Here is a 15,059-nt window from a genome sequence, read left to right as displayed (position 1 = left end):
ATGTACGTATACATAAACCATTCAAAATTTCATTGCGTATCGATTTGTTAAGTTGTTTATTAATTTCATATATTGATACGTCATTATTTTTCGAACGATACCGTATTCACATGAGGGATAATCTCCCACACAAGGATTTTATCACGGCTGTTCAAGAACAACTGATGGGATTCATCAACGAAGAAGTCCTTAATCCCGACGGTGAATTCTACTACGACGGATCAACAATTCATAACGTTGGTCCTTCCTCTTCTGACATAACGCCGGCGTCGAAGTCGTAGCTATAGCTACCGAGCAAATGAATTGTACTATATATGCATGTATATATATATTTATATATGTACACATTTACTTTTGTGTTAATATATATTTTGGTAACATATATATATGCACATAAAATGTTAAGTGCTTTAAATTGTACATATGTGTGTGTAATATATGATTTATACATATGCATATATATATATATATATATATATATATATATATATATATATATATATATATATATGCCTATATATTATGCATATATATGTATTGTAACATATGTATGTATATATATAGATATATATATATATAATCAACCATGCAGCAAACAGGGCCATGCAAATAAAAAAAATGGTGCACCATCTTTAGTCCCGGTTGGTAACATAAACCAGGACTAAAGATGGTTTGGCAGGCCACGTGGCTGATCGATCTTTAGTCCCGGTTGGTAACACGAACCGGGACTAAAGATCGATCTTTAGTCCCGGTTATTTCACCCGGGACTAAAGATAGCTATCTTTAGTCTCGGATTCGTAGTCCCGATTGGACAACCGGGACTAAAGGGGGTTACCAACCGGGACTACAAACAGTTTCTTCACCAGTGATTTTAATCCTATAAAAAAACTCCTAAGGAAACCTTTGAATCAAATGATTAAATCATATATTTCCCTTCAAAATTTCAATGGAGTGAACAATCATCTAGCTCTACACAATGACCCATCTTTGCCAACTGATTTTATGTTGGCAAAAGGTCACCTTGCAACAAATCATGTGTTGGAGATAGCTATGTAAATTTGGTAATCTAGCTAGGCTGTCAAAAAGTAACTAAAATTCACATTTTTAGGTGACAAAAAATAGACGGCCCTTTTCTTTTTTTAAAAAAAAAAGACTAAATGGTGTGAGCTTGGATTATCTTTATCTGTCTTGGTCAAGCATATCTAACTTTTATTGCCTAACATGATTCATCTGCACGGTAAAAGGTACTAGCAGAATGGTACAGACGACACGAATACATGATGGGCACCTTTTGCATGCTCAGAATTGGCAGAACATATTGACGAAGGGATTAGATCGCGGTGTGAGCCTCGGACAGAAGTTTGGTGGACATCCTAACTTTCTTTGGCCTAACTTGATCCATTTGCTTGGTAAAAGGTAGAACGGAACAGATATTGGTGGTGCCTTTTGTATGCTCAGAATTGGCAGAACACATCTTCAATTGTCCCTTCTGCAGTTCCAGTGTACGCAACAGCTCAAAAATTATGAGATGCACTTGATAGTGTGCAGTGGTAAAAGGTGTGTGCTTTTAACACATGTTCAATTCCCAACAAATTGCGAGATGAAGAGTAGGTCAGTTAGACCTGTCATGGGGGACTGAAATAGAATACTTCGGTTCCACTCACAAATTACTGTTATCGTGGACTACGATATTTTATTTTGACCATTAATTACTCTAAAATAGTTTGACTAAACTATAATAAACAAAAGTTTATGCTTGAGTGGAAAATGCAATACACTTTGATAAGACATGTTTTTAAGTATTTGTTATTTACTGAAAAAAGTTAAAACATCAAGGTTTAAAGATGAATAATTTTTCTATCTGTTATTAATGCGGAAGCAATGAACAAACATGAGAAGCTTAATAAGTTAGGTAACCATGGTTGTATATTTTCTTATTTTCTACTCCCTCCATCCCAAAGTAACTTTATAAAGGATGGAATGGGATGAACATATCCAGATTCGTTGAACTAGGATATGTCCTGCCCCATTCTAGGTTGAGTTATTTTGGGATGGAGGGACTATGGTCTAATAAGATCACCTAGATCTCATTTTCATGTCATACGAGGCTCGTAGGTTTTGCTAGTAATATAGTAGTAGTATAGGACACCTTCCGTCCTCATCCCAGAATAAGTTCACTTGTCGCTTCTCCGATTTATCTCTAAATAAGTTCACCTTTTAGTAATCATGGTATCAGAGTTTATGAACTAAATTGTTGAGAATAGATAAAGAAAGTAATAATTACATTGGGATTTAGAAAGTGAGGGTATTCTAATTTTTGGTTTTGTATTGGTATATATGGGGTGGGTGAAAAGTGAACTTATTTTGGTATGGAGGAAATATAGAGCATACTCACTTTGTCCCATAAAAACTAGATTCCTAGATTCCCAATACAACTATACTACTGCATCCGTCCCAAATTAGTTATAATTCTAAGTTGTTTGGCATGCATATATTAAGGTTTGAAGAAAGACTATGATATCTCTTATTAAATGGTTTATATGTAAGAATGAAAAGATAGTTGAGAATAAAATAGGAAGAAATTTGGATGAAAAGTGATTAATGTAATCATTAGTACTCTATTGTGACAATTATTTTAGGACAAGTTTAACTTCTAGAAATATAATTATTATGGGCTAGAGGTAGTACTAGAGAGATGAAAGGACCAAAATACCATTTATTATTGTTAAAGTTGTATTGGATGGTTGGTTGGTAAGAGGCATTTAAGGAATATATTTTTTAAATTTGTGTGCTAAGAGTAGATAAGAATGTAGAAGTTGATTTTTTTTCTTTTTTTTTTTACAAAATTCAAACTCAGCAAGTTGGTTTGTTTAGCACGGAGAAGGGGTATGCGTGATTGATCAATTAAAGATGATGACAACCAACTTGACATCGTACTAACCGAACGATTGAGACGATGTTGATTTTTGTTTGTCATCACAAGTTGCAAACTTGCAATGTTTCCGTACTAGCTACTATCGAGTATTTTATCATCGAGGTCAGGGAACTTGTCGAAATGTACCTGTCATCGTAACTCGAAATGTACCCGTCATCCTAACCGTTTAAATCAGATCGTACTTAACTTATGTGGGTGTCATTTCGCATGTGCACGACGAGTTAGATTGGAAGCCGAGATGCGTTGACGTTCAGATCCTAAATCTCGCTTATTCGGTACACAAATTTAAGGCGATTTAAGGTTAATTATCTTTTTTTTAAGTACTACATCTGTCCCAAAATAAACGCAGCCACAAGTTTCACGCCTAATTTTAATTATCCGTCTTATTTGAAACTTTTTATAATTAGCATTTTGTTGTTATGAGATGATAAAACATGAATAGTATTTTACTCGTAATTTATGTTTTAAATTTTTAAAAAAAAATTTTAATGAGACGAACGGTCAAAATTATACGCGGAAAATCATGGTTGTAGTTATTTTGGGACGGAGGGAGTAATATATAACACGTGTATCGGTCGATATCGAGACGTTTACGATGATTTCATCGCTCTGGACACATATACCGGCTATCTGGCTTATTCTCAGAGAGATACTTTACAGGGGTTCAGATGATTATGTGCATGTGCAAATAAGCGTAGTTTTTTGAAGAAAAATATATTAAACTCACAAAATATTTTTTTTTGCGAGGTAATGAGGAGAAATTTGCAGTCAGATAATGGATCAGATCCTTATCAACTCCAGGCCGGAATTGCTCCGTGCAGCGACGACTTCCTCGGGAGAAATTTCTGACAGATTTGATGCGCCGCGCTTGTTGATTACGGTCTGATCTGATTGACAGAGGATTAAGTGAGACCCTTGCTTCGTGTTTATGCCATGTGTCCCCAGTAATGTGGCTGTATCTTTTGTCGGTGTCGATGAACAATAGATTAGTCTTCTACCAACAATATCAATTATTTTTGGCTGCGGATTCTAGCTTGTTGCAGCCAACGAATAGTATGCATGACAGATGGTAGGATGTAAAGTTGTGTTTACAGACTTTGCAGGTCACTAAGGCCCTGTTTAGTTCTCACGCAGAAACTTTTCACTCTGTCACGTTAAATATTTGGACTGTATGGAGTATTAAATATAGAAAAAAACTAATTACAGAAATTGCATGTAAATTACAAGACGAATCTTTTAAATCTAATTGTTCCATGATTGGTGCTACGGTAAATATTTGCTAATAACGGATTAATTAGGCTTAATAAATTTGTCTCGCAGTTTACATGCGAAATCTGTAATTTGTTTTGTTATTAATCTACGTTTAATACTTTAAATAATGTGTATCCGTATATCCGATGTGACACGTCAAATAAATTTGGTCTCGCGAACTATATAAACCGGACCTGAATACAAATCCACTCTGTTGGCTCTATTGACCATTTGAACCATCCAAATCTCTTCCTGCTTTGGAAACAAAATAATACTTGATTTGGATGGCAATCTGTACACCAATCCAATCAAACCGTGCCAATTATCAACAGTGGCCTTAACTTATCCACAGCAGCTAAACGCCAGCCATGTTTCCAACCATAGCTCATGGAATTATGGAAATTAACCTCTAGTCTCTACCATCTACTAGCTAGCTAGCCTCGAGCTGATCATCGTGCACGGCGATCCAACGACGACGACTTGTTGTTCGCGGACATTGATACTTTGGAAAGATGCATGTGTGTGCATCGGGTTTCTGCATACTACAAGCTAGCTTATCCAAACATCCACGGAATGTGCAGCACGTGGCATTGGTGATGGAGAAAAAAAATTCAGCAGTTGTACTTATCTTGTAGAATTGCTGAACTTCAATGCATGTGCTGTGTTCTTCAGCTTATCGTCACTTCCTTCGATCCTTGTTGCTACTACAGTTACATATTTCATAAAGGCATATATATGATCTATCAGTATTGCAGCTAGATTAAAATTGACTATCTTGTAAGGTCAAAATCTTGCAAATTTCTAGCCTTACTATTTGCTTCAGGATTCGTGCTCCGGCAACCCCTTATCTTCCAGTTATGATGAAGCTCCAGCGACTAATGATAGTCTAACAAGTTATGGTTTAGTATTTCGGATTAGGGTTGAGGTGGTAAGAGGGTTGAGGGAAAAACATGGGAGATCATCAGGTTTAGAGAGATGGACGTGGGAAGTGGCGGGTAGTGCACTAGGGCGGGCAGCAAGGTGCCGGTGGTGGCTCCTAAGCTACGAAGATGAAGGAGGGCAGTGGACCGGTGTTGGTTGGTGGTAGGGAAAAGCAATCCTGTGGTTGTTAGTACCGTTATATCTTTTTCTAATTATATAGTGTTACCTTAAATATATAGGATAATTAATATTTAACCAATTCTTTTATGTACACAAGTCTAAAATAGTTATAGGGAGTGTATATATATATTGTAATGACAACCTTTTTTTTTCAATGACACATATGAGGAGTGTAAACTTTTCCAGTACATGATAGAGAAGTTCAGGCCATGTTTAGATGGGACTAAAACTTTTAAGTCCCTATCACATCGGATGTTTGAAAATTAATTATAAATATTAAACGTAGACTATTAATAAAACCCATCCATAATCTTGGACTAATTTGCGAGACGAATCTAATGAGCCTAATTAATCTATGATTAGCCTATGTGATGCTACAGTAAACATTCTCTAATTATAGATTAATTAGGCTTAAAAAATTTGTCTCGTGAATTAGCTTTTATTTATGTAATTAGTTTTGTAAGTAGTCTATATTTAATACTCTAAATTAGTGTCTAAAGACAGGTACTAAAGTTAAAGTTAAGTCCCTGGATCTAAACACCACCTCACACCGGCTGTTTAGTGGTGCCGTCATAGCTACATGACTATCAACTCCCAAATATTACTAATATATTATTAATAAGGCTAGAGATTGGCCACTGGTCTCTGCCTCTGCTTTGAGAATGGTTCAAGAGGTGTAACCATAGGTGCGCGTGTGTATAAGCATGTACACACAGTGGTGTGCGTGGTTATATGTCTTCCATGTAATAAGAAAAAAAGAGAAAAGTTTGGTACAATGAATTAAAACCGAGGAAAATAAAAGGAAAACATAAGAGGCCAAACTTCAAAATAAAGGACGGAAGATATGATATCCTCATGGAGATATTATACACAAATGGCTCAGAATGTTTGGATTAAAAATTCTCCCAGATAAGAAAAAAGCTAAGGAAAAGCCACACCTAACAGGACCAACCATATGGGATTTCTTTTCAAGTACAACAATTATGAATTTGCTGGAGTACCAGCAAGATATAGTCATGGGTTCATGACTTATCAATTGCACTCGTGGGCGGCTTAAATATCAGAAGTACTGTACATGATAATAATCCACTTTCACAAACGACAGTTTGTACATGCATGTAGAAGCAAGCAAAGGCTATCTTCCTAGCTAAATATATCTATAAATGTGTGTGCATAATTTTGATCTTTCGCTTTGGTGACATCGTTTTCAAACGAAAAGAGAATTTCTTGCGCCCCAGCATCTTCCTCTTCCGTAGCTGGACAGGACAGGCCTTCTCCGGCACGACAAGTCTATTATACTACTGAATACTGATCATCTCTCGTCGTCTCATCGATCTCCTGAACTTTTCCTCATAATCATCCTGATCTTAGCTTTACTTGCAGTTGCATAATTGCATTGCATGGCTGCGATGCTGCATTCACCTTAGGTGGGACGGCAGGAACATTCCAAAAGATCTCCTCGCGATCACAGGCAAAGTACTAGTGTACTACATATGTTGGTCCACTAGCAACTCGATCCATGCAGGACGACGGATGGATCGTGATGTGAGCCGTTGTGTGCCTCCTGTCCTTTGGATCCTAAAGCTAACGCAGCCGGCAAGAAACCTTTGATCTGAATGAAGCACATGACATATGCAGCTACATCACCGGCGATCGAGCTCAGCTGGTTTGGTTTGGCACGCTTCTTGTTTGGTTGTTACTAGTGGTGACTGGTGAGCTTTGCTTGTGTTGTATCCCCATCATCTGAGACTTTTGCTTTGTTTACCAGGAGAGCTTTTCAAGAAAACGTTGTATATAGTGTCGTGTTAGTGTACAGAATATATACTCAGGCTGTGTTCTAGGAGAGGGTTGGGAACCGCTCCTCCCCGGTACGTAAAACGAAGTACGTATTATTGTAATATTAATTAAGCATTAACTTTATTTTTAAAAAAAATAGATTAATATGATTTTTTAAAACAACTTTCGCGTAGAATTTTTTTTTTCAAAAAATACACAGTTTAGCAGCTTGAAAAACATGCGCGCGGAAAACGAGAGATGTGAGTTGGGAAAACTGACATAAGAACTCAGCCTTACACTTGCTCACGTTTGGGGCTTTGGGCTGTGTGTGCGTGCGACCAGAATGGCGGTCAGAGGAAGTGGGACGACAAATGAGGTGATCTGATAGAGATGACACACACGGGTGAGAGAGAGTGAAAGAGAGTTCGAGTTCTGCAAGAATTCGGCACCTGAAACGGGGCGACAGCAACAGCCTCGCGCGCCGAGATACTACCGGCGCAGAGGAGGCGAAGAATCTTTCAGGAATTCGATTATTCGAGCGACTTTTCCTACCGTAGCTTCGGCATGGTCCATGCGTGACAAGTCGAGGCAACGGTGGAAGTCGTCGCCGTCGTCCACGCTCCCCGGTGGGAGTCACCGACGGCGAACGACGACGACGATATCGCGCTTGCGTCCTGGCTTAGCCGCCCGTCGGTGTCGCGCGCGCGCGGTGTCGGGGAAGACCCGGACACCGCGCGCCGCGCCGTCTTCCTGACTTGCTTCGCTCTCCTTCGGTTTTGGAATGATATACGAGTAGAATTTTTAACGGAGAGATGCAGACTATAGTTGTACTCCAGTAGTAGTACCTTTCGAGGCTCTTACAGTTGTACAGACTGCTTGTACACGAGCCGGCTTTTCTGTTCTTCGCTACTACTCGATGTCCGTCTCTGTCAAAGCTGGAGCACCGAGCAAACACCACGGCGTCGGACGGATGTGTCCCAGCGGCGAGCAGAACAGTTGGAAACACACGCAGGCGACGGAAAGCCTCGTGGCAACCAACAGAATCCAGCAAGTCTGACGCGAGAGGGGATGGCATGGCATGGCAAAGATGTACTAGTGCTGTACAGATGTTGGCTCGCCGCAGAGACGGTACAGGGGGGGCATTTAACACCAAGCTGCCGCCTGTAAAAATTGGTAGGGAGAGCTGAGAACAGAGCAAGCCAGCTTTCAGAAGATGCAACTGTCAGTGCTAGTAGCACTCGGCATTGACGCAGCCTGGCAGCTGGCAGCCCTGCAAATCTCGGGTGAGGTAAAGAACAATCGACAGATGGTCACCGAACCATATGATTTTGTTTCTTCTGACGATCTAGGCAGGGAAAAAAAAAACTTTTGACGTTTGTACAAAAGAACTGCCTACCGGGTAAAACATGAACATCTGTAACCTACCGATCGATCACTAGTCAGTTTTTGCTCACCTTTGCCCTTTTCCCATTTTCACACCTCCCCCCAAAACCATTTTTTCTCTCTCTCTTTCTGCTAATTACAAAAAGCAATCATGAACGAAATGAACGGGGCTCTTTCTCACGAGCATATATGTCACGCGACCTCTTCTTGATCCTTCAATCATCTAGCGAGTTTTCGAACGAGACGGGGGGCCGCGGTTGCTGCTGGGTCGGCGAGTCCGTCAGGCCCTGGAGCATCTTCACAACATCAGCCGGGTCATCCAGGTAGTACTTGGCCAAGCTCGGCTTGTTGCCAACAGTGCAGGGGAAGATCTGTGCAGTCTCCGGGAACGCAGGCGAAGGGCTGATCATAGCCTCGAACATGTCTTCATCCGACCGGTCATCGCCGACGCAGAGGATGAAATCTGGCAAGCTGCCACGATTTCCCATGGTTGAAATGAGATTACGCACGGCGACTCCTTTGCCCACACCCTGCATAGGAATAATAGTATAGGTGGTGAGACAAAATAGGACAAGTGATGGCAAATAAAAAAAAAGACTGCTCGAGGAGATAAGCTGGAGATATTAGGAAAAAAAATACAGCCGACAGAAGATATGTAGCAGGCGTGGCCCATGAAATTTTTATTAGACCGAATTATATTGAATGATGCAGTACGTGCCAAAGGGATATGGTAGCTGAATATGAGGTGGATGAAGCTTCTTAAAGTCAGTCTAATCTAATGTCTTTTGGTCTGAAAGCAATGCTTGCTTGATCATGACAGCTACCGGTGGAATTGAGACTTGTTCTTTTCGTCTTGGTCTCAGCATTCGAAAGTGAGATAGCAATCCAAAAAGATGATACAGAGATATATCGGATGTGAACCCATTCAGAAATACTACCAAAGAGATGATACGGGGCGACTTTAATATAGGTTTCCGTACCTGAGGATTAACTTCCACAATCTGATGGCCGCTCTTCACAAAGACTGGCTCGTTCGCAAGCACATTCTGCAGGTGGTCCTGGAGCTCTTTGGCCTGGCATGATCCAAAATCCGGATCGGCTTCCTCATAGTGCCACACTAGTGATGTTTCTTTAACCTCGATGTATGACCCATCGGTTGCATCACTGTAGTGCTTCATTACAGGCCCTGCGATGTTCTTCCAATTAAAATGTGTCACCAACTTGCATGACTCCCAGGGAGAATCCCTGCTCCACCTGATAAACAAAACAGAGTTACTACTTAAGCACAAGCAGCCAATCTTATTCCTTAATCTCCTCACAGTCACATGCACACCAACATAAAGTAATGCTAGTAGAATCAAGAACTTCAATCCCACAGGAGTAGTCAGTTGTTGCCCTGTATTATCTATACTGTGAAGAACCTATATAAAATTCAGAATAGCTATACTTTACAGAGCATTTGTCAATCAACATCGACTCATTACCAACCTTTTCGGTATTCTAGATAAAGCAAATCCTCTTTGTCATGTTCACATGTAGTATTTCATTCAGAACATGTGTATTCTAACAGAAAAGATAGAATCACAAAGGCCCTCTACTTAAATACCACCATCTCTACTCCTGTTTAGTATCATAATGCAAGCCAGCAGATTGTCACCACCCAGTTCAGGGTAGTGACCTGATTACAGAAGAATTGCTAGTTCGAGAATATACACTATACCAGGCACCTTATCCATTTGTCACCTAACAATGCCTAGGCCGACAGCAACCACAGTTTCACCTAACCAACGAAGGAACATGCCAAGAGAATAGGGAGGAAATCTTGTGCTTACCTTGTGAAGTAGCCGTGCTCTGCAGAGATCCCCAGCTTCTCGTCGCATGGTGCAAACCATTCAGCCAGTTCATCCTTGCCCCGCCCGCTGACGACGAAAACGGTGTTCATCGGATCAGAGCACAGTTCATTCAGAGTACGGATCACTTCCTCACTGGGCGCCTTGTTGATCAGCCCCTGTGGCATCACTGTGCCATCGTAGTCCAGTAAGATGAGCCTGTTGCCAGTCTGGCGGTATGCTTGGTCAATGAGCTCGGGTGAGAGTTTCTTGAAGCTGGGGCCGAGCGCGACGACGCGGAAGCCCATGCCGAGGCCGAAGTTGAGGATCACCATGGACGAGTTGTCCTTGCAGGCCTTCTGCAGGTCCTGGTCGAACGACTGCGCCCAGTAGACGACGTCGTGCGTGCTCACGTACCTGTAGTGCTTCTCCTGGCGCAGCTGCTTCTCGCCGTCGCTCATCCTCAGCGCCGTGTTCATGGCGTCCGCGACGTCGTCCACGTTCCAGGGGTTGACGCGGATCGCGCCGCTCAGCGACGGCGAGCACCCGACAAACTCTGACACGATGATGGCGCTCTGCCTCGGCTTCCCGGCAGGAGCGGTGGGAACCGGGCCCTCCTGCCGGCACACGGTGTAGAAGTACGGTATCCTGTTCAGCCCGTCGCGCACGGCATTCACGATGCAGATGTCCGCGGACGTGTAGAACGCCACCTTGTCGTGCATCGGCATGGCGCCGTCGATCACAACCACCGGCTCGTACCCCGCCCAGCCGAACCGGGCATTGATCCGGTCACGGATCGCCAGCACCTCCGCGCGGACCTCGTCGACGTCGCGGCCAAGGCTCCGCGCCGGGTTGTTGATCTGCACGAGGACCACCTGGCCACGCAAGTCCGCCCGCGACTCCAGCAGCCTCTCCATGGCCAAGAGCTTGAGCCCAATCCCCTTGAACAAATCCATGTCGTCCACGCCGAGCATCAGCTGTCGTCCCCTGTACTTGTCAGCAATCTCGTTGGCCTTGGCGACCGTCTCCGGCAACGGCAGAACCGCGCGGAGCTGGCCCATGTCGATGCCGACGGAGAGGATCTTGACGACCACCGTGCGGCCGAAGTACTCGATCCCGATGTAGCCGCGGCGCGAGCGGTTGGAGAGGCCGAGGACCCTGGAGCACGCGGAGAGGAAGTGGCGCGCGTAATCGAAGGTGTGGAAGCCCACGAGATCGGCGTTGAGGAGGGCGCGGAGGAGGTCCTCGCGGACGGGGATGGCGCGGAAGAGCTCGGAGGAGGGGAAGGGAGAGTGGAGGAAGAAACCTATGCGGGCGCGCGGGGATTTGTGGCGGAGGAAGGTGGGGAACGCCCAGAGGTGGTAGTCGTGGACGAACACCAGGTCCTCGTCGGGGTTGAGGAGCTCGAACACGCGCTCGGCGAAGTGGGTGTTGACGGTGAGGAAGGCGCGGTAGAGGTCGCCGTTGAAGGGGAGGCCGCCGCCCCTGCCGTAGGAGGGCGCGAGCGGGAGGAGATAGTGGAGATGCGGCCACATGTAGTGCTTGCAGAAGCCGTCGTAGAAGTCGGCGTGGAGCTTGGCGGGGAGGAACACCAGGTAGCATGAGAACCGCGCGAGGAGATCGGCCGCGAGCTCGTCGGACGCCTGGACGGCCTCGGCGACGGCGGAGGGGAGCACGCCGACGAAGACGACGGGGCGGGGGACGCCATGGGAGAGCTGGAGCGGGAGCGCGTGCGGGTCGAGGGAGAAGTCGAACCCGTGCGGCGCGCCCGGATTGGGATCCGCGCGGAGGGGGAGGCGGTGGGCGACCACCACGCGGCGCGCCCCCGGCGGCGGCGGAGTCGGAGGCGGGGCGCCGCCCTCGTCGCCGGAGTTGGGGAGGGAGGGCATCGTCACGGCAAACACAGGGGTTTGGCCGTTTGGGTTTTCGTGGAACTGGACGGGGGTGGGCCGGGAGGCGAGGCTATTTGTTGGCCTTGGCCGCGCCTCGAGGGCAGACGAGCGACACAGCTGGCGCCTCGCGGCCAAAGCGTGTTTTTACAGCCTGGACCCTGACGTTGCCGGTTTTCCAAAAATCAAACCGGGACATAAATGAAAATTTTGGACTCCCAGTTACCTATCCTCTGTAGCTTTGCTACATTTATTTTTCGATATGTGGGAGAAAATGTGATTGACACATTTATGAGAAATAAAAATATTCCAAAATATAAGGGATATGTAATAAAATAAAAAAGGTTAGCTTAATATTTACGCCATTTACATATGATATTTACTGCACTGATTAAAGCTTCTACGTCCATGTATAATGTTCTCTGGTGAGCTTTGTGGGTCAAGAGCTAATGATTTTTTAGCGCAGGCAACTATGCACGCATCGGTCGGCTTTTATAACTAGATAGATAAGGATCCCCAGCTAGCATCAACATTAAAAATGTAGGATTGGTAGGAAATTAAATGCTTTTCATAAGTTTATTTACTATGACGAATGAAATCCAAATACCTCACTATTTCCTCTCGTATACTCGCAGATTTGCACTCGCATCCCATCTAACATTAATTTTTTGAACTTGTGTTTGACACGCAATCGAAAATGTGATACAATGATCTATGTGTCATGTAAAATAAAATAATTACAAAGTATAAGGATTGTGAAATAAAATAAAATATTTGTCTGATATTTACGCCATTTATATTTGTCATTTACTATATCGATTAAACCTTCTATGTCGTTTTGCGGTTAATTGTATACAACTATACAATGTATACGCTCCTCTAGTGAACTTTGTGCATTAGTGGCTAATGATTTCTCAGTGCTGGCAACCATCGACGTACCATGCCGCTTTTTATGACTATATAGATAAGGATTCGTTGATAGCACTAGCATTAAAATGTACAATTAAGCGGTTTTCATGAGTTCATCTACGATGACTTATAAAAACCGAAAGCATCAACATTTCCTCTCATATACACATATTTGCATTTGTATCCCATCTAGTATCTATTTTCTAAACTTGTGTTCAACACGCAATAGAAAATGTGATACATTAGTTATGCCTGATGTTTACACCATTCACATATGATATTTACTACACCGATTTAAGGTTCTATGTCGTTTTGTTGTTAATGGTATACAACTATACAACGTATACTCTCCTCTGGTGAGCTTTGTGTGTTAAGGGCTAATCATTTCTTAGTGCTGAAACTATGGACGTAGTAAGCGGCTTTTATGACTAGATATATAAGAATCCGCTGCTAGCATCAACATTAAAAAGGAACAATTTGCAGGAAATTAAACGGTTTTCATATATCCATCTACTATGATGAGTGAAATAAAAAAACTTAACATTTCCTCTCATATGCTCACATATTTGCACTCCCATCCCATCTAGCATCAGTTTTTTGAACTTGTGTTCAACACGCAATCAAGAATGTGATACATTGGTCCATGTGTTGTGAAAAAAAAAACATTATTCCAAAGTATAAGGATTGTGCAATAAATAAAAGGTTTGCCTGGTATTTACACAATTCACATCAGGTATTTACTACGCTGATTAAAGCTATTATGTTGTTTTGCAGTTAATGGTGTACAACTATACAATGTGTAATGTCCTCTAGTGAGCTTCATACGTTAAGAGCTAATGATTTCTTAGTGCCGGCAACTATTCAAAAACCTCACCATTTTGTCTCATATACTAACATATTTGCACTCCCATCACATCTAACATCAATTTATGAACTTGTGTTCGACACGTAATAAAAAAAGTGATACATTGTTTTATGTGTAATGAAAAATGAAATTATTCCAAGAATAAGGATTGTGCAATAAAATAAAATGTCTGCTTGATATTTACGCCATTCATACCTGTCATTTACTACACTAATTAAAGCTTCTATGCTGTTTTGCGGTTAATAGTATACAACTATACAACGTATACGCCTCTCTAGCTAGTGAGCTTTGTGCTTTAATAGTGAATGATTTCTTAGTGCTGGCAACTTTGGACATAGTAAGCTATTTTTTATGCCTCGATTGATAAGGATCCGCTGCTAGAATCAACATTAAAAATGTGAAATTGGTAGAAAATTAAGCGGTTTTCATTATAGTTCATCTACTATGATAAATAAAAACTAAAAAAAATCAACGCATCCTCTCATATACTTATAGATTTGCAATACCTTCCGTCTAGTATCCATTTAATAAACTTGTGTTCGACATGCAATAAAAAATGTGATACATTGGTCTATGTGCCATGAAAAATGAATTTGTTCCAAACTATAAGGATTGTGCAATAAAATTAAAAGTTTGCTTGATATTTACACCATTCGTATCTGGCATTTACTATACCGGTTAAAGTTTATGTGTCGTTTTGCGGTTAATTGTGTATAATTATACACCATATAACTTCTCTAGTGAGATTTGTGCATTTATATCTAATGATTTCTTAGTGTTTGGAAATATGGGCGTATCAAATAACATTTATGACTAGATGGATAAGGATCGCCGCTATCACCAGCATTAAAATGGTACAATTTGCAGCAAAAGCAATATTCATAAATTCCTATAGCTTTTGGTATGAATTGATGAATGAAAACCTTGACATTTGGTCTTTATACTAACAACCCCCATGGCTTCATAGGCTTGGCTAATGTACATATATGTTGTTAATTAATCCATACAAAATGTTTGTTACATCTATTTATGTATTGACCGCTTTGTCTAAAATCATTGTATTTTCAAAATACAGTGGTTTTTAGTTTTGGAGATTATAAATCAACCCTCATATTTCTGTT

The 15,059-nt window shown here is 42.1% G+C and overlaps 1 protein-coding gene across 1 annotated transcript; it reads right to left on the bottom strand.

Annotated features, from left to right (window-relative positions):
- Nucleotides 1-8,370: 8,370 nt before the first annotated feature.
- Nucleotides 8,371-12,215, bottom strand: LOC4345706 (probable alpha,alpha-trehalose-phosphate synthase [UDP-forming] 9). The gene is made up of 3 exons (XM_015792576.3): nt 10,279-12,215; nt 9,427-9,700; nt 8,371-8,976 (listed from the first exon to the last, which is right to left on the bottom strand). The coding sequence occupies exons 1-3, from the start codon at nt 12,162-12,164 to the stop codon at nt 8,662-8,664; spliced, it is 2,475 nt and encodes an 824-aa protein (XP_015648062.1). The 5' UTR covers nt 12,165-12,215; the 3' UTR covers nt 8,371-8,661.
- Between the last annotated feature and the right edge of the window lie 2,844 nt (nt 12,216-15,059).

This window comes from Oryza sativa, chromosome 8 (assembly GCF_034140825.1).
Source record: "Oryza sativa Japonica Group chromosome 8, ASM3414082v1".
NCBI lineage: Eukaryota > Viridiplantae > Streptophyta > Magnoliopsida > Poales > Poaceae > Oryza > Oryza sativa.
This window is presented reverse-complemented; position numbering and strand designations above follow the sequence as displayed.

What these genes read in the sequence shown, in the direction of transcription:
- LOC4345706 (XM_015792576.3), bottom strand. Translation starts at nt 12,164, where the DNA reads ATGCCCTCCCTCCCCAACTCCGGCGACGAGGGCGGCGCCCCGCCTCCG. An exon ending in GAGCACGGCTACTTCACAAG is followed by an intron (nt 9,701 to 10,278) that starts GTAAGCACAAGA and finishes TTTGTTTATCAG; the next exon opens with GTGGAGCAGGGATTCTCCCT. An exon ending in TTGTGGAAGTTAATCCTCAG is followed by an intron (nt 8,977 to 9,426) that starts GTACGGAAACCT and finishes ATTCCTATGCAG; the next exon opens with GGTGTGGGCAAAGGAGTCGC.